This window comes from Limanda limanda, chromosome 13, assembly GCF_963576545.1.
Source record: "Limanda limanda chromosome 13, fLimLim1.1, whole genome shotgun sequence".
Lineage (NCBI taxonomy): Eukaryota > Metazoa > Chordata > Actinopteri > Pleuronectiformes > Pleuronectidae > Limanda > Limanda limanda.
In genome coordinates, this window is record NC_083648.1 from 23,112,800 (window position 1) to 23,125,895 (window position 13,096).

The 13,096-nt window shown below is 41.2% G+C and overlaps 1 protein-coding gene across 1 annotated transcript in view; it reads left to right on the plus strand.

Moving 5' to 3' along the window:
* brinp2 (bone morphogenetic protein/retinoic acid inducible neural-specific 2) overlaps positions 1–5,520 on the plus strand; it is a 128,970-nt gene extending 123,450 nt beyond the window's left edge. The window contains exons 6-8 of the mRNA XM_061083590.1: positions 422–644; positions 3,843–4,149; positions 4,699–5,520. Of these exons, the coding sequence (XP_060939573.1) occupies positions 422–644; positions 3,843–4,149; positions 4,699–5,520 (1,352 nt within the window). The remainder of the gene's footprint in view (positions 1–421; positions 645–3,842; positions 4,150–4,698) is intronic.
* The last annotated feature ends 7,576 nt before the right edge of the window (positions 5,521–13,096 follow it).

Here is a 13,096-nt window from a genome sequence, read left to right on the forward strand (position 1 = left end):
TGTAAAGAAATAAATACAATATAAATGAAAATGAGCATCTGTATACGTGAGACCAAATGCCAAATTGTCAGATGGTGAGAGTCGCCAAGCTGCAAAAGATGCCAATGTGCATATGATGAGCTTCTAATTGTGAGGTGAGTATAACAGCAGATTGAGGCACAGGTGTTTTCTTTGCGATGCGGTTCATTTGAACATAACAGCTTTTTGTCTCTATTCTAATTACACATGAAACTCCCCCAGTTCCTCAGTCTTTATCTACGCATGCCACCAGGGAATAAATAGCATGTGGTGAATAGGTTTGCAATGCTCAAAAGGGCATAGTTAACATTTAAATTACTTGACAGCATCTAATTTTGTTCTTTTTTTCTTTCCCCGTCTTTCTCCACCTACCCTCTCCCTGTTCCCATTACCCTCCCTGCAGATGAGTTCAAAGCCTTCCTGAAGCGCCTGCCCACCGACCGGTTCATGAACGTGTCCATGATTGCCAAGCTCTGGTCGACTGACTTGTCCCTGCAGAAGCGCTACGCCCAGCTGGAGTCCAGCACAGCGCTGGTTCTGGGAAAGGCCCAGAAGATCATCAGAAAACTGTTCACCCTGAGCAAACGTTGCCCCAAGCAACCTCGAATCAGCCTGCCCCGAGAGAGGTAGCCCACTGGGACACACTGACAGAAAACAAACCAATGAAGAGGGCGTAATTTACTCATTACTGGAAGTTTAGCTGGCTGCTCTGTGTGGATTCACCACAGCTGCAGGCTCTCTTACAGTTTGCCTTGAGTGGGGCACGCTAGGATAAGCCCACAGCTACTGTCTGGAACGAGCCCAGCTTCAAATTTAACAAAAGTTATACATACACGATGGTGGGAAACATGAGAACCCCGAAACTGGCATTGTGAATTCAGCTGTTTCAGCTTTAGCTCGTCTTTGCTGTCAACAGATTATACACCAACAAATATCTGTATCCTGCAACATTTTTATAACCTTAGTATAACCATAAATAAAAGTAGGTAATTTAATGAGAAAAAAGATTTTAAATTAATTTACAGCCAGACTACAAAGGTAGGTCTTTGGTTTGCTTTAGAAAATGTCCCCTGTTGCCCTCAGGTCTTCAGGGAGATTGTGTCAGAGTCGTGGACCAGAGCAATAAAAAGAAGCCTCACTGTGGGTTTTTGTTCTGACTCTGGATGTAATTAAAAGGCCACTTCCAGAAGACCTGGGTCTTCTGGAAGGTTCACAGGGTAAAAGCATCTGATAAAAAGGAAGGACCCAGACCATTAAGAGCTTTATAAAGCAATAAAAGGATTTTAAAATCAATCGTGAAGCAGACAGGCAGCCAGTGCAGAGACTCAAAACTCAATGTAATGTGTGATCCATGTCTGGTCAGCACATGAGCAGCTGAGTCTCTATGATGTGCACAGGCATGTTGAAATCATGCAGGTGACAAACAGAAGTTAGGGATCATCTCAAAGGGCATGTGAATGGATCAAGGAAGGTTTTCTGTCAGTTTCTTTCAGCTGTTCTTTGAAACATCATAGACCATTATCATGTTGGATTCATTTAGTTTTCACATTGAAAGAGGATTCTATTTAGTTTGCTCAGTTCTAAATATATGTGTGACGAAAGAGTATCGATTGTAAAACACATCAATGCGGAGAATGAAGCAGATGAGAGACACTAACAATATCAAGTATAAACCAAATAGATATAATTTGGCAGGGTGCATTAGGTACAGGTGTTGAAAATATTTATGTACATCATTTTCACTGTCGATATTGTTGTATTCATTCAGACAACCCCCCCCTCAGGTTGACCAGACTTATTTAAAAGAGATAGAAACATTTTCATTCCTGCTGTCCACTGCAAATATCAATCACAGTTTATAGACTGAGCCCCAAGTTCAGCTTTCACTTTCACCGATGGGGAGGGAAACGCTCAACAATGTGGTAAACAGATTATAAATGGTATGACATGATGGTGACATAGAGAGAGAGGGGGAGAGGGAGAGAGAAAAGGGAGTTGAAGCCTCTTGTTACTGGTTGTGGAGACAATTGTGGGTTGAGGGACGTACTATTGTGGAACGCTGTAATCAAGTCCTTCCCTGGACTGACAGCTCTGCACTTGTTTACAGAGGACTTTAATTTCCCTGACAGTCCTCTTCCTCTTTCCATCACTCCATTTCCCCCCTCTCTTGCACTCAAGCGCTTTCTGTCTCTATTTCTCGCCCTCGGCTACCTTTGTGTCACTTTGCTCTCTCTCTGTGTCTCACCCCTGTCAGTCAGAAGCTTAACCCCCTGCACACCAGTTACAGCCAGTTATCAGGGGCTGCTCGGCTGAAAGCTCGCTACTTTCTCCGGCTCAGACTTATTTGTTTTATCATCATTCATTTTGGTCCATTTACAAAGGCCTGGGGAGGGGAAGGGGATTCTTGGAGTATTTGTGCAATGTTATGTGAGGATTCTTGAACGTAGCCCTGGGATAGAATCTCTGCAGAGACAATTTTTAGTCTGAACTTGTTGCTGTACCAAAGTGGATGGTAATTTATGTATTTCTGCAGTTTCATCTCTAACGCAGTCAAACTAAACAGCCACTCCTCTAAAAAAGGGGGGGGGTGCACATTTCCAATGGTAAATAATGCCATTTATATACGAGGAAGGCTGTAAATTTGATTTTCACGCATGAAAATAGCATGCATATAAAATAATACTGCAGTTTTGGGCTTGCTTTGTGTTCAAGTCCTTGAAGACCCAACCTCTGATGTAACCTTTTAACTATGTGAATACTTTAAAAGGATAAATCTCCTCAGAGATAATCAATGAGTAGCCAGCCCTCACTGAAAAAGCAACACTGCCACCTTAAGCTGCAAAACTTTCTGAGTTGGGACAAATCTCAGGCTAATTTAAAATGCATAGATAAAAGTAAAATGTACAAAAGTAAACTGGAAAAAGTGAAACACTCTTCAATTGTATTTGTACTGCAATAAATCACAACTTGCATGATCTCAAGGCCTTTAACATAACAATGTAAAGATATTACAGAATTATGGAGGAACCCAAAAGTTTCCACAAAGAGCAAACACTGTGGAGAGAAAAGTGGAGTAACCTCGACAAGAAGAAGAGGGGCAGGAACATTTGTGTTGCTGCCATATGTAAACTGTTAAACTGATTGTTAAAATGAAAATACAGAGTAATACTTTAAATTAAATTATATGAATTACAGAAGGAGCACCAGTCAATAAAAAATGCAATTGCAATCTTCTATACTATTTCATAATTCACTTTATTTCTTACTATTTCACGTTAAATATTCCATAAAAGTCAGCATCCAAGATTGAAGAAAATGTTATCAATTCATTCTGATACATTTCTCAACCTCAATTTTCTAACCTGATTGATGAGGCACCGCACTCGGAGATGACTCATATTATTTTTATATAAGCAGCTATATTATAAAAGATATAGAATATATGTTCTTCACAACAATTTGAGTTCTTCGTATACTTTATATATTGTTTGGCCTTGGTAAGACCTACAGCATGAATTAAGATAAAAGATGCCTGTCAATTTTGATTTAGTGACAAGCCTGACTCATCGGGTTGTCACATTTTCGGTTAAACTTCACCTGCCGACCTTGCCAGTTGTGGTTGCTACTAGCAGCAGATGACCTACCTGAAGTTATATGCATAAGTCCTGACATCACATCAGGGAGAGACAGGGAAACACTTGTGTCCACACTCAACTGCACACAGTGGTCAGGAGTCGTTTTAGTGGTGTTATGTTACTTACAACTATTCATATTTGACTTGATACAAAGCTGCAATGTTGTTATTTTCTCTGTCTCCTCTGCAGGTCCACTGGGTTTTGGCTGAATAAGGCTCAGTCTCTGTTGTACTGCAATGAGCACGGAGTGTTGGGCTCCTTCTCTGAGGAGGTGAAGCGCTGCAGCTGCCCTGTGGAGCAGCCCACCTGCCAGGAAGTCATTCCCTGCATCGTGGGCACATCACCCACCTCCTGCTCCTCCTGTGCCACTGATAATGCGACCCGCTGCGGAGCCTGTCACCATGGCAACTTCCTCCATCTTGGTTCCTGCCACCCTAGTATTGCGGCATCCCTGGACCACTATCTGAACTTGGACCTGGACATGCCTGATGCTGAGGTTCCCAGAGTTTCTAATATTTGTATTCCATTGGTCCTCAAACTTCTGTGGACCACATGTTACATTACCTGATTACCCTAAACATAATGGGGAAAAGTTTAATAACAAAAATGAAAGCACCACAAGCTGTTTATTTATACATGGACGCTAGAATGCTGCAAATGTTTTGCAATCTCTGACAAATACAAACATGAATAATGGCTCTGTAAATTGAGCATAAAAATCAAACGTATTTACAGTATTTATCATTTTCAATATTTTTTCATATCTCAGACTCAACATATACTAAGTATGCAAAAGTCAGTGCACAAGTTAATAGTCAAAGCTAACATACTATCAACAGTCTATCTAACATAAGTCAGCTATTACACTGTTTCTTCTCAGACAGTCAAAAAGTCATGAAATACTTCTGTAGCTTTCATTAAATATGAAAAGCAATCTTAGCTTGGCACCGAAGACTAAGAATAAAAGTGTAATATTAAAATGTGCAGGAGATGATAAATATTATATTCTAATCTTATCTGTGGATCTGTATTTATCTCTCTTCAGGTGAAGTACCTGCTTCAGCGACTGGACAGCAGAATAGAGGTCCATGCCATCTACATCAGCAATGATGTCCGTCTGGGAAGTTGGTTCAATCCTGCCTGGAGGAAGAGGATGTTGTTGACACTCAAGAGCAACAAGAATAAGTCCAATCTCATTCACATGATGATGGGCATTTCTTTCCAGATATGCTCGACTAAGAATTCCACCCTGGAGCCCGTGCCTGCGATATACGTGAATCCTTTTGGTGGGAGTCACTCAGAGAGCTGGTTCATGCCAGTGAACCAGCCTGACTTCCCTGACTGGGAGAGAACTCGACTGGACGCCGTTGTCACGGCACAGTGTTACAACTGGACACTGTCTCTGGGCAACACATGGAAGTCCTTCTTTGAAACGGTTCACATCTACCTGCGAAGCCGCATTGTCACGGATGATCCAACAGTGAATGAAACTCTCTTCTACGAACCATTGGACTTGGATGACCAGACGTCCAACCTGGGGTACATGAAGATCAACACGCTGAAGGTGTTTGGATACAGCCTGCACTTTGACCCTGAGGGCATCAAAGATCTGATTCTCCAGCTGGACTACCCCTACACGCAGGGTACACAGGATGCCGCCTTCCTGATGTTGTTGGAGATGAGAGATCGGGTTAACCGACTTTCTCCCCCAGCACCGCAGCCACTGGACCTGTTTTCTTGCCTGTTGCGCCACCGGCTGAAGATGTCGGCCGGTGAGGTGGCTCGCATCAAGGACGCTCTGCAGATCTTCAACTCCAAACTTCCCAATGCTTCTCCTGAACCCGAGCTGGCCCAGCTGTGCAGCTAGCTGTCTCACTGATGACAAGATTCAAGTCCAGGAGTAACACAACAAGACTGAGTTGCTCCTTCAGGGGCAAAGCCAAACTGAGAAGGGGAGGTCCCACCGTGTTGGCTTTTTGGATCCGAGTCCTCTGGATTAACACCCGATTCTAAAGGCGGACTTGGCTTTTCCTGTGGCCACTCTTGGCTGGTTTTCTGGTCCCATTTTTATTATTCATTTTTGGTGGAGAACAGCTGATGCCTGGAGGTTTACGTTTGCCATGTCTGCCCTGATTTTGGTGACCAGAGTGACTGAAGAGACTCCCAAATGTTGGCAGGTTATGTCGATTGTAACCTCAGAGAGCCGATGTCATTACATGTACCTTAGACCTCTGCCTTTCAAAGATGAAGCTGATTTTCATATACAAAGAAGAACTCAAAGGGGTCAGTGGAAGAAGATTTCCCCTTTTCTACGCCTATTTTCTTTGGCTATGGAACAATCTTGGGGAAGGGGAAATGGAATAATATTATATATGTGTTGAATGAGTTATGTTATGCTTAACAGTTAAAAATTTGATAATCCTGAACCCTGTTACTGTCTTTGAATATTTCTTTTTAATCCTTGCTTTCCGTTTTTATCTGGCATTTGAGAACTCGTAAGTGATTTGAGTGAGAAGCCAGTTAGTGATGTTCTGTCCTTGGTGGTGTGTCTGTACCAAAAGAAGGTGAACACATCAGCAAACTGGATGGCAAAGTATCCTAAATGATCAGTTCTCTTTTGAGCAGAAAATCATCACAAAATCGTCTGATGTGGTGACAAAAAGGTCGGCAGATAAAACGCTGTAAATAACGCTCCATCTAACCCTGAGTGTGGACAAGTGCACATTGCTTTTTAGATAACCCAGTGCAAAGACCAAAAAAATGTTTATAACAAAAACAAATTCATGCCTTATATGGAAATTCAATGTTACGATAAGAAGCACATCTGGTTTTTGTGTTTGGTTCTCGGCGGAGGCTGTATTGCTTTTTATATCTCAGTATTCCTACCAAGAAAGAACAGCAGGCTATGTGGTAATGTAACTTTTCCATGTAAATGCCAGTCACACTTTCTGCAGATGCTTGTTATGATTTGGTGTTGTGAAACTTCTTGAGTCACTATCACACAGTGCACACCAGTACTTACGATTATTGTAATTGTTCTGCAAAATCCTTCTTTCTCCAATTAGACAAAATTTCAGTGACTGATAGAATTTATTAAAAAAGTCAAATTGTTTGATTTAGTCTCAGGTCAAGGAAAATGTTTTTTTTCCGTTTTCTTTTCACACGTGGGTCCGTTGTCAGCTGTCAGCTGCCAGTTACCACGGCGATTGGACTTACTATGATTTCTGCAGGGCAGTGATGATAGGCCTGTTCCCTTGAGAGCTCAAAAACTTGATATGATTTTACATTAACGTCACTTATTTCTCACTGAAGTCAGTAAAACTTGTCATTGTCATTTTCAGCTGTTCTTCTGTGCTCAGCTTGCTTAAGTAAATACACGGTGGTTTACCTAACTGGCATCCTTCTCCTTGTTTCAATACTAGCTTTCTGTTCTCCTTGTAACATGTACATTGCAATAACATGTTGATAAATATATTACAGCACAGGTTGTCTTTGACGTGTTGACAAATCCCTCCACTGTCTTTGCCATTTGACACATCACTCCACACTGATTTGCTGACAATATGGTACAGCGTGAATGTACACAGGAGGCAGAGGTGCTGATGTTCTGAGGAAAAAAATGCTCTAATCAGAAGCAAAATTATCAAATACAAATTCAATTTTAATGATAGAAAAAAAACACCTCCAAGCCCAGAATGTGATATTAGTTACCATAAACTGTCACTCTCTTCGCACTAATTTATTTTGTGTCAGAATTTCGGTCACAGCTATGAAAGACAAGATATGAAATTATATATTTTTTACAATTTCAAACAGTGAAAAAAGGGAAATGGGCCCTAAGGACATTTCTAAGGACTATGTTTGACCATGTGTCATGTTGTAAGTAGTTGTGTCTTTATCAAAAGAACATTACATACTCTAGTTACACTCCGTATCTTGTTTATTGGGTTCATCTTGCTAAGACTTCTGAGGCTACTGAGTTTTGTGTTATACAGAATATAAAGTTGAATCCACACCTTTATTTAACTGCTTCAACAAATATAGACTTCATGAAGGTAAGACCATTGAATGTGAAATATAATTTTAATTTGGTGTGGCCAGTTGACTCTCCCTATGTACTATTGCTGGACATGTGGAGGGTCATGACCCACTGTATTATCATTTTTGCCCACCTTTAAAAGCTATGTTTTTTAAGTTTGATTTCACAAATAAAATAGGAAACTGTACTTTGGTAGAAATCCTCTGGATGATGATGCTTAAGGGATATTAGGGCATGATCACAAGGTACAACTCAACAACAGGCTGATAACTGCATGTCAGCTGGATAGGCTCCGCCTCTCAGACACAAAAAGCAGAAGCCAGTTACCTGATGTTGTTGTTTGAACTTGTACAAGCATTTTATTTTACAAATTCCATCCGCTAAAGTTGCTCAATGCGAAGACAAAATCATGCTTGAAAAAGGATTAACATTAAACAAATACAAATGTCATATCTTCCATTTCTAACGATACTTTGGGCATTATTGCCTTTTTTTAAAAGGAAAGAATTTGGATTAGATAGAGGGAACGACCAGGCAAAGCAAAGGGCCGGGTTGGAACCAAATATGCTTCTGCGTGGAAGCTACGTCCTAGGTGCACATGCAGCCTGCGCTTGGGGTCGAGAATTCAAAGTTGTGCGTGAGTCTCGCTGCAGTTACGCCACCGAAATGCTAGTGGAGGTAGAGCTTCTGGAGTTCCGATTTCTGCTTTTTTACAAATTTTCCAGTTTCTCTGTTAGCTTGGCGAGTGTTACGAAGCGGAGCATGTTGGAGTTGGAGCTGATGTTGAAGAGAAATTACTATTCCTTGAAGAACTGCAACCAAAAAAAAAAGACGTTATCCACGTTCATTGTTTCAACTCAATTCAGAACTGGCGGCGAGTCTGTCGGACCAAGCAGACCAATCACTGCTCTTGCCGTCTGAAAACCAAACTTCTGATCATTGAGCAGCTGTGACCAGAGAGAAACTCTGTATTTGGACTGTTTCTTTCCACTGTTCTTCAACAAAGTCACATACCGGGTGCTTCATGTGAACAAGCTCTGATCTCACCGTGAGTGGGGGTGGAGTCCCGGGGCCTGTTTGTGTGTGTGTATCGGCGCAAACACACACACATTTTCTCTCACTCCTGGTATTTCACATGATGGCCTAAATGATGAGAAACGTTCTTTTACGGTGCTCACATTCACATACATCATATGTAAACTGATTCCTTCAGTGTGAGTTCTGGGGCAGACAGGAGGGGTTGCTGGTGAGTAAAAACTGACAGAGGAACGAAGTCAGAAAAATTCAACAGGGCTTCCAGAGTTAAAAAATACTGAATAAAGTCGGCCATAGCCACTGTGGTGAACCGACAAAGTGGCGGAGAATGGAAGGCAGATCTGAGTATTTATACTGCTGGAGTAGAGTGCTCCACAAGTGAACAGTGGAGAAGTGGGACAGCTACACCCTGTGGATACCTACCACACACACAAAAACACACACACACACGCACACACAACGCAGCTGAGATCCTGACACTGCCATCTTTAATCTGAGCACCTTATTAGAAAAAAACTTATTGGAAAAATTTGCATTTGAACATACATTAGAATGATAAGTTCGAACTATCTAAAATGACCAAAAACACATGATTTTTCAATTTCAACCATGTCCCTTTTGCTAACCTGGAGGAAACTGTGTTTACGATTTATCCTACAGCCAGCCACCAGGGGGCGATCCAGTTGACTTGGCTTCACTTTTGGGAGCCGACACGTCGTCCATCTGCAGTCTTCGAGTTTTAAGAGTAGCTGGCCAATACAGGGCCATAAGGGTACCTTCCTTCGGGGGTTGACAGGGAACAAAGAGCTGAGAAAGACTTATTAATTATCTGTCATAACGCAACTCATGGGTCAAGACAAAAACTGGTGCAATATTCCAAAAAATATGTTTATTTTGAGCAAAACTATGAACGAAACATAATAAGATTGGGAGGTGTTAGTCAGTGGCATCAGTAGTGTAGATGCAGGCGTGTGAATGATGTAAGATCAGGGTTTCCCCCAGAAAACTTGCTAAGCCTGGTGGTAGGGCTGCTAGAAGGCACCCGCAGGGGGGGGGTGTTGTTGAGTCGGATTTTGAGCTGGACACCATTGTTTCTTATACTCTAAACATGTTGCACTTTGTTTAATATGCACACCTAACTTTTTTATTTTGATAAGGGGTTAAATAGATACTTTGATATCTTTTTGAGTTGCACTGCTGACTTAACTTATAAGCCCTCTTTTTTATTTATTTTTATCACGTTGGAGCTGCTAGTTTAAACCTACAGTTTTGCACTTTAATATTTGAGCCTTTGTTTACATTTTATTTTGTGATGCATTATATGGTGACATACAGTTTGTTGTTGAAATAAATTAAACACAGAACTTTGTAGGGCTATTTGAGTCCTCCTCATATTTGTGGAAAATGTATGAAATAAGTACCCTATTTTTAAATAAATAAAACCAAATAGCTGCAGCCTAATCGTGTAACGGACTAGGTTTATGTTTGGTTTTGACTTATGTTCAGTAAAACACTGTGTTGAAGGAGCGTTCTGATGTCTGAGGGTCAGTGAAGGCGACGTATGTTCAGTAAAACACTGTGTTGAAGGAGCGTTCTGATGTCCGAGGGTCAGTGAAGGCGTCTGGGTGGGACATGTGACTGTTTGGACCAATAGGATGGTTGCTTGGGGATCGGGGCTCAATGAGGAAGTGAAGTGTTGTTGATGTGCGCGAGTGACGGATTTTCTTTTTTTTTTTAAATAAAAAAAACATTCGATGCTTAGCCTGGCGGGGGGGGGGGGAGTAAGGCCTGGCGGCCCGCCAGGCCTATACAGCACTGGGGGAAACCCTGAAGATGCTGTGTGGTGGAGTAAGGATAACTTATCACTTTTTTTTTGCCATTTCAAACTTCTCTGAAAGTTGTGAAAGTTGCCCCTGAGTGGCCGAAACAGATGAATCCAACAAAATACATAATCAGTGCTACCTTTCTTTTTGTCTGCTGATTATTTGCTGTCCTTCCTTAAAAGCATTTGTAATACAGAGAGTTGCACTTTGAAAACATCTGCTAAATTATGTTAAAAGTCTGACTCTACCTAGTGCACTATAGTTTCACACATACAGCATGGGCCTGGAACAGAATGTTCAACTGAAAAACACTCAGCAAAAGCCTTAATAAATCCAGACCCACGTACATTGCCATAAAATGAAAGCATAAACTTCCAATTACCCTCTGCCCCTCATAATAAGATGAATGCCCTCTAATATTCGGAGTGCAGTGTTTTTTTGTAAGATGAAAAGCCAATTTCCTGGGTTGTCAGGGAGCAAAAAAAAAGAGAGAACCAAATGCAAACTGTCACATTACATCAGGCTGCTGGTTTATCTGCTGGAGAAAGCAAGAGAGCAATGAAGAAGGAGACGGGAAGAGTGGCAGAGTCTGGGAGATGCAAGGAGAGACAGAGAGCTACGGTGACCAGCTGGAGCTGCCTGCATGTTTCTTTTTTTTCTACCCCATAATGAGGTAGAGAAGGAGTCACTCTGCATTGGGTTAATAAACAGTTATTCATCTTCAGCATGGCACCCAGGAAACAGGAGTGGGTTTGCCCTTGGGCTAATCTTCAAGCCTATAGGAGACAGCCAATTCATCAGAGTACTATTTAAACTGCATACTACAAACTTTCAAACCCCCCCAGCGCACGCACGCACAGGCACACAGACACACACACACACTCCCCTTCCAAGGAAGCAAGTGGAAGAGAGAAAATGAGTGATTGAAAAGGGAGTACATGACATAGAGGGAGAGATGGAGGGAAGATAAGGTCGAGAGAAAGTGGAAGGTAGGGAAAAGGTGAGAGGGGTTGGGCTGCGAGTCCTGCGGTGATTTATAATGTTTGGAAAGTCAGGACTTTGAATTAATGAGGGAGAATCAGTGAAGTCGACTGGCATGTGCGTTCACGGGCCTGTGCGGGCTACGCACGTGTACTTGTAAGTCATTTGACATAGTCATCAATAACAAGTTTGGATTTCAGGGTTGGAAATTACTTTCAAATTACACCGTCACCAATGCATCCAGAGAAATCATTCATGTTCGCAGACGGAGCGGACATTTAAATGCAAAGTTGGGGATTGGTTGACCTTGACAGCGAGGCAGGAGCAAATTGAGTTGTTCTTATCATAAGGTGGTTGATTATGATGCCACTTTTGATACAGTGGCATCATGGCTGACAAATCTGAAAGGCAGGATTTATAGGGCTAAGAAAAATAATTTGTTCCCCGCATTGCTTTCCAGGACTCGCCAAGCAAACCCATTCATTACCTCTGACCGGCAATAGACAAGGTCACATTACAAATTCACGAGGATTGCAGCAGACGTTTTTTCGTCTTTGCCAGCAATAAGTAGACGTTGCAGAGTGAGAAACTGCTTGTTAGCGCTGACAGAATTACAGCATGTCCTACCATACTGCCTCTATTTAATGAAAGACTGCTAAATAAATCACATCGGCACCTTGGTCCCTTGTGTGTAACACTAGGTATTCAGAGGCTGTACTCAGTTTATATTCTATGTAACGTTTGAGTTCTAACACCACCAAAAATTAACACTAGTCGTGTTGGGACTCAATTATCTATTTGATGCTATACAGTTTATATATACACATACACACACATACACACAAACACTACCAACAGTGGACTATCATGGTACCCTGTCAAGAGGGGTCTTATGTTTCTGCTTATTTTGAAAAACTAAAAATGGAATATAAAATTTACTTTTAATGTGTATTACCATAATATTACTGAAAATGTGACTTAATTATTTTTAAAGAAATTGCCAAGAGGGGACTTGGATCTCTGAGCGATGTCTACCTATCAAAGAGTGGGCCTCCACATACTGCATTGGAGCTGTCTGTGCCCATTCTGTCACCTAATGAGTGGTTTGTATACAACAATGACTTTCTTGGGTTTCTTTCAGAATTGAATAGTTTAACTTTACTGTTATCATTATTATAACAAGTCTCTGCAATACAAATATTAAAAATAATAATAATATTGCCCGATCTGAGAATAAATAATGTTTTGCATGCAATTCAGAAGTAACATGGCAGCATGCAATAATCAAGGTCTGCAGTATTAGCAACACAATTTACTTTATATGGACTTAAATGTAGATAAATTCTTCTTTCTTAATAAAGATAAGTTGCATTGCCTCTGTCATTCTTAGCAGTACAAGAGGGGACCTTCTGTATTCTAAATTGTGTAAAAGATAAATTCTCTAGACAACACACAGTAGGTGGATACAACCTTGCATAGCTGGAATCTATCTTAAAGAGTTGAATTATTTTATTTTGATATGAATTACAGATCCCAGATACTGTTGTCAGAAATGTTTCCATATC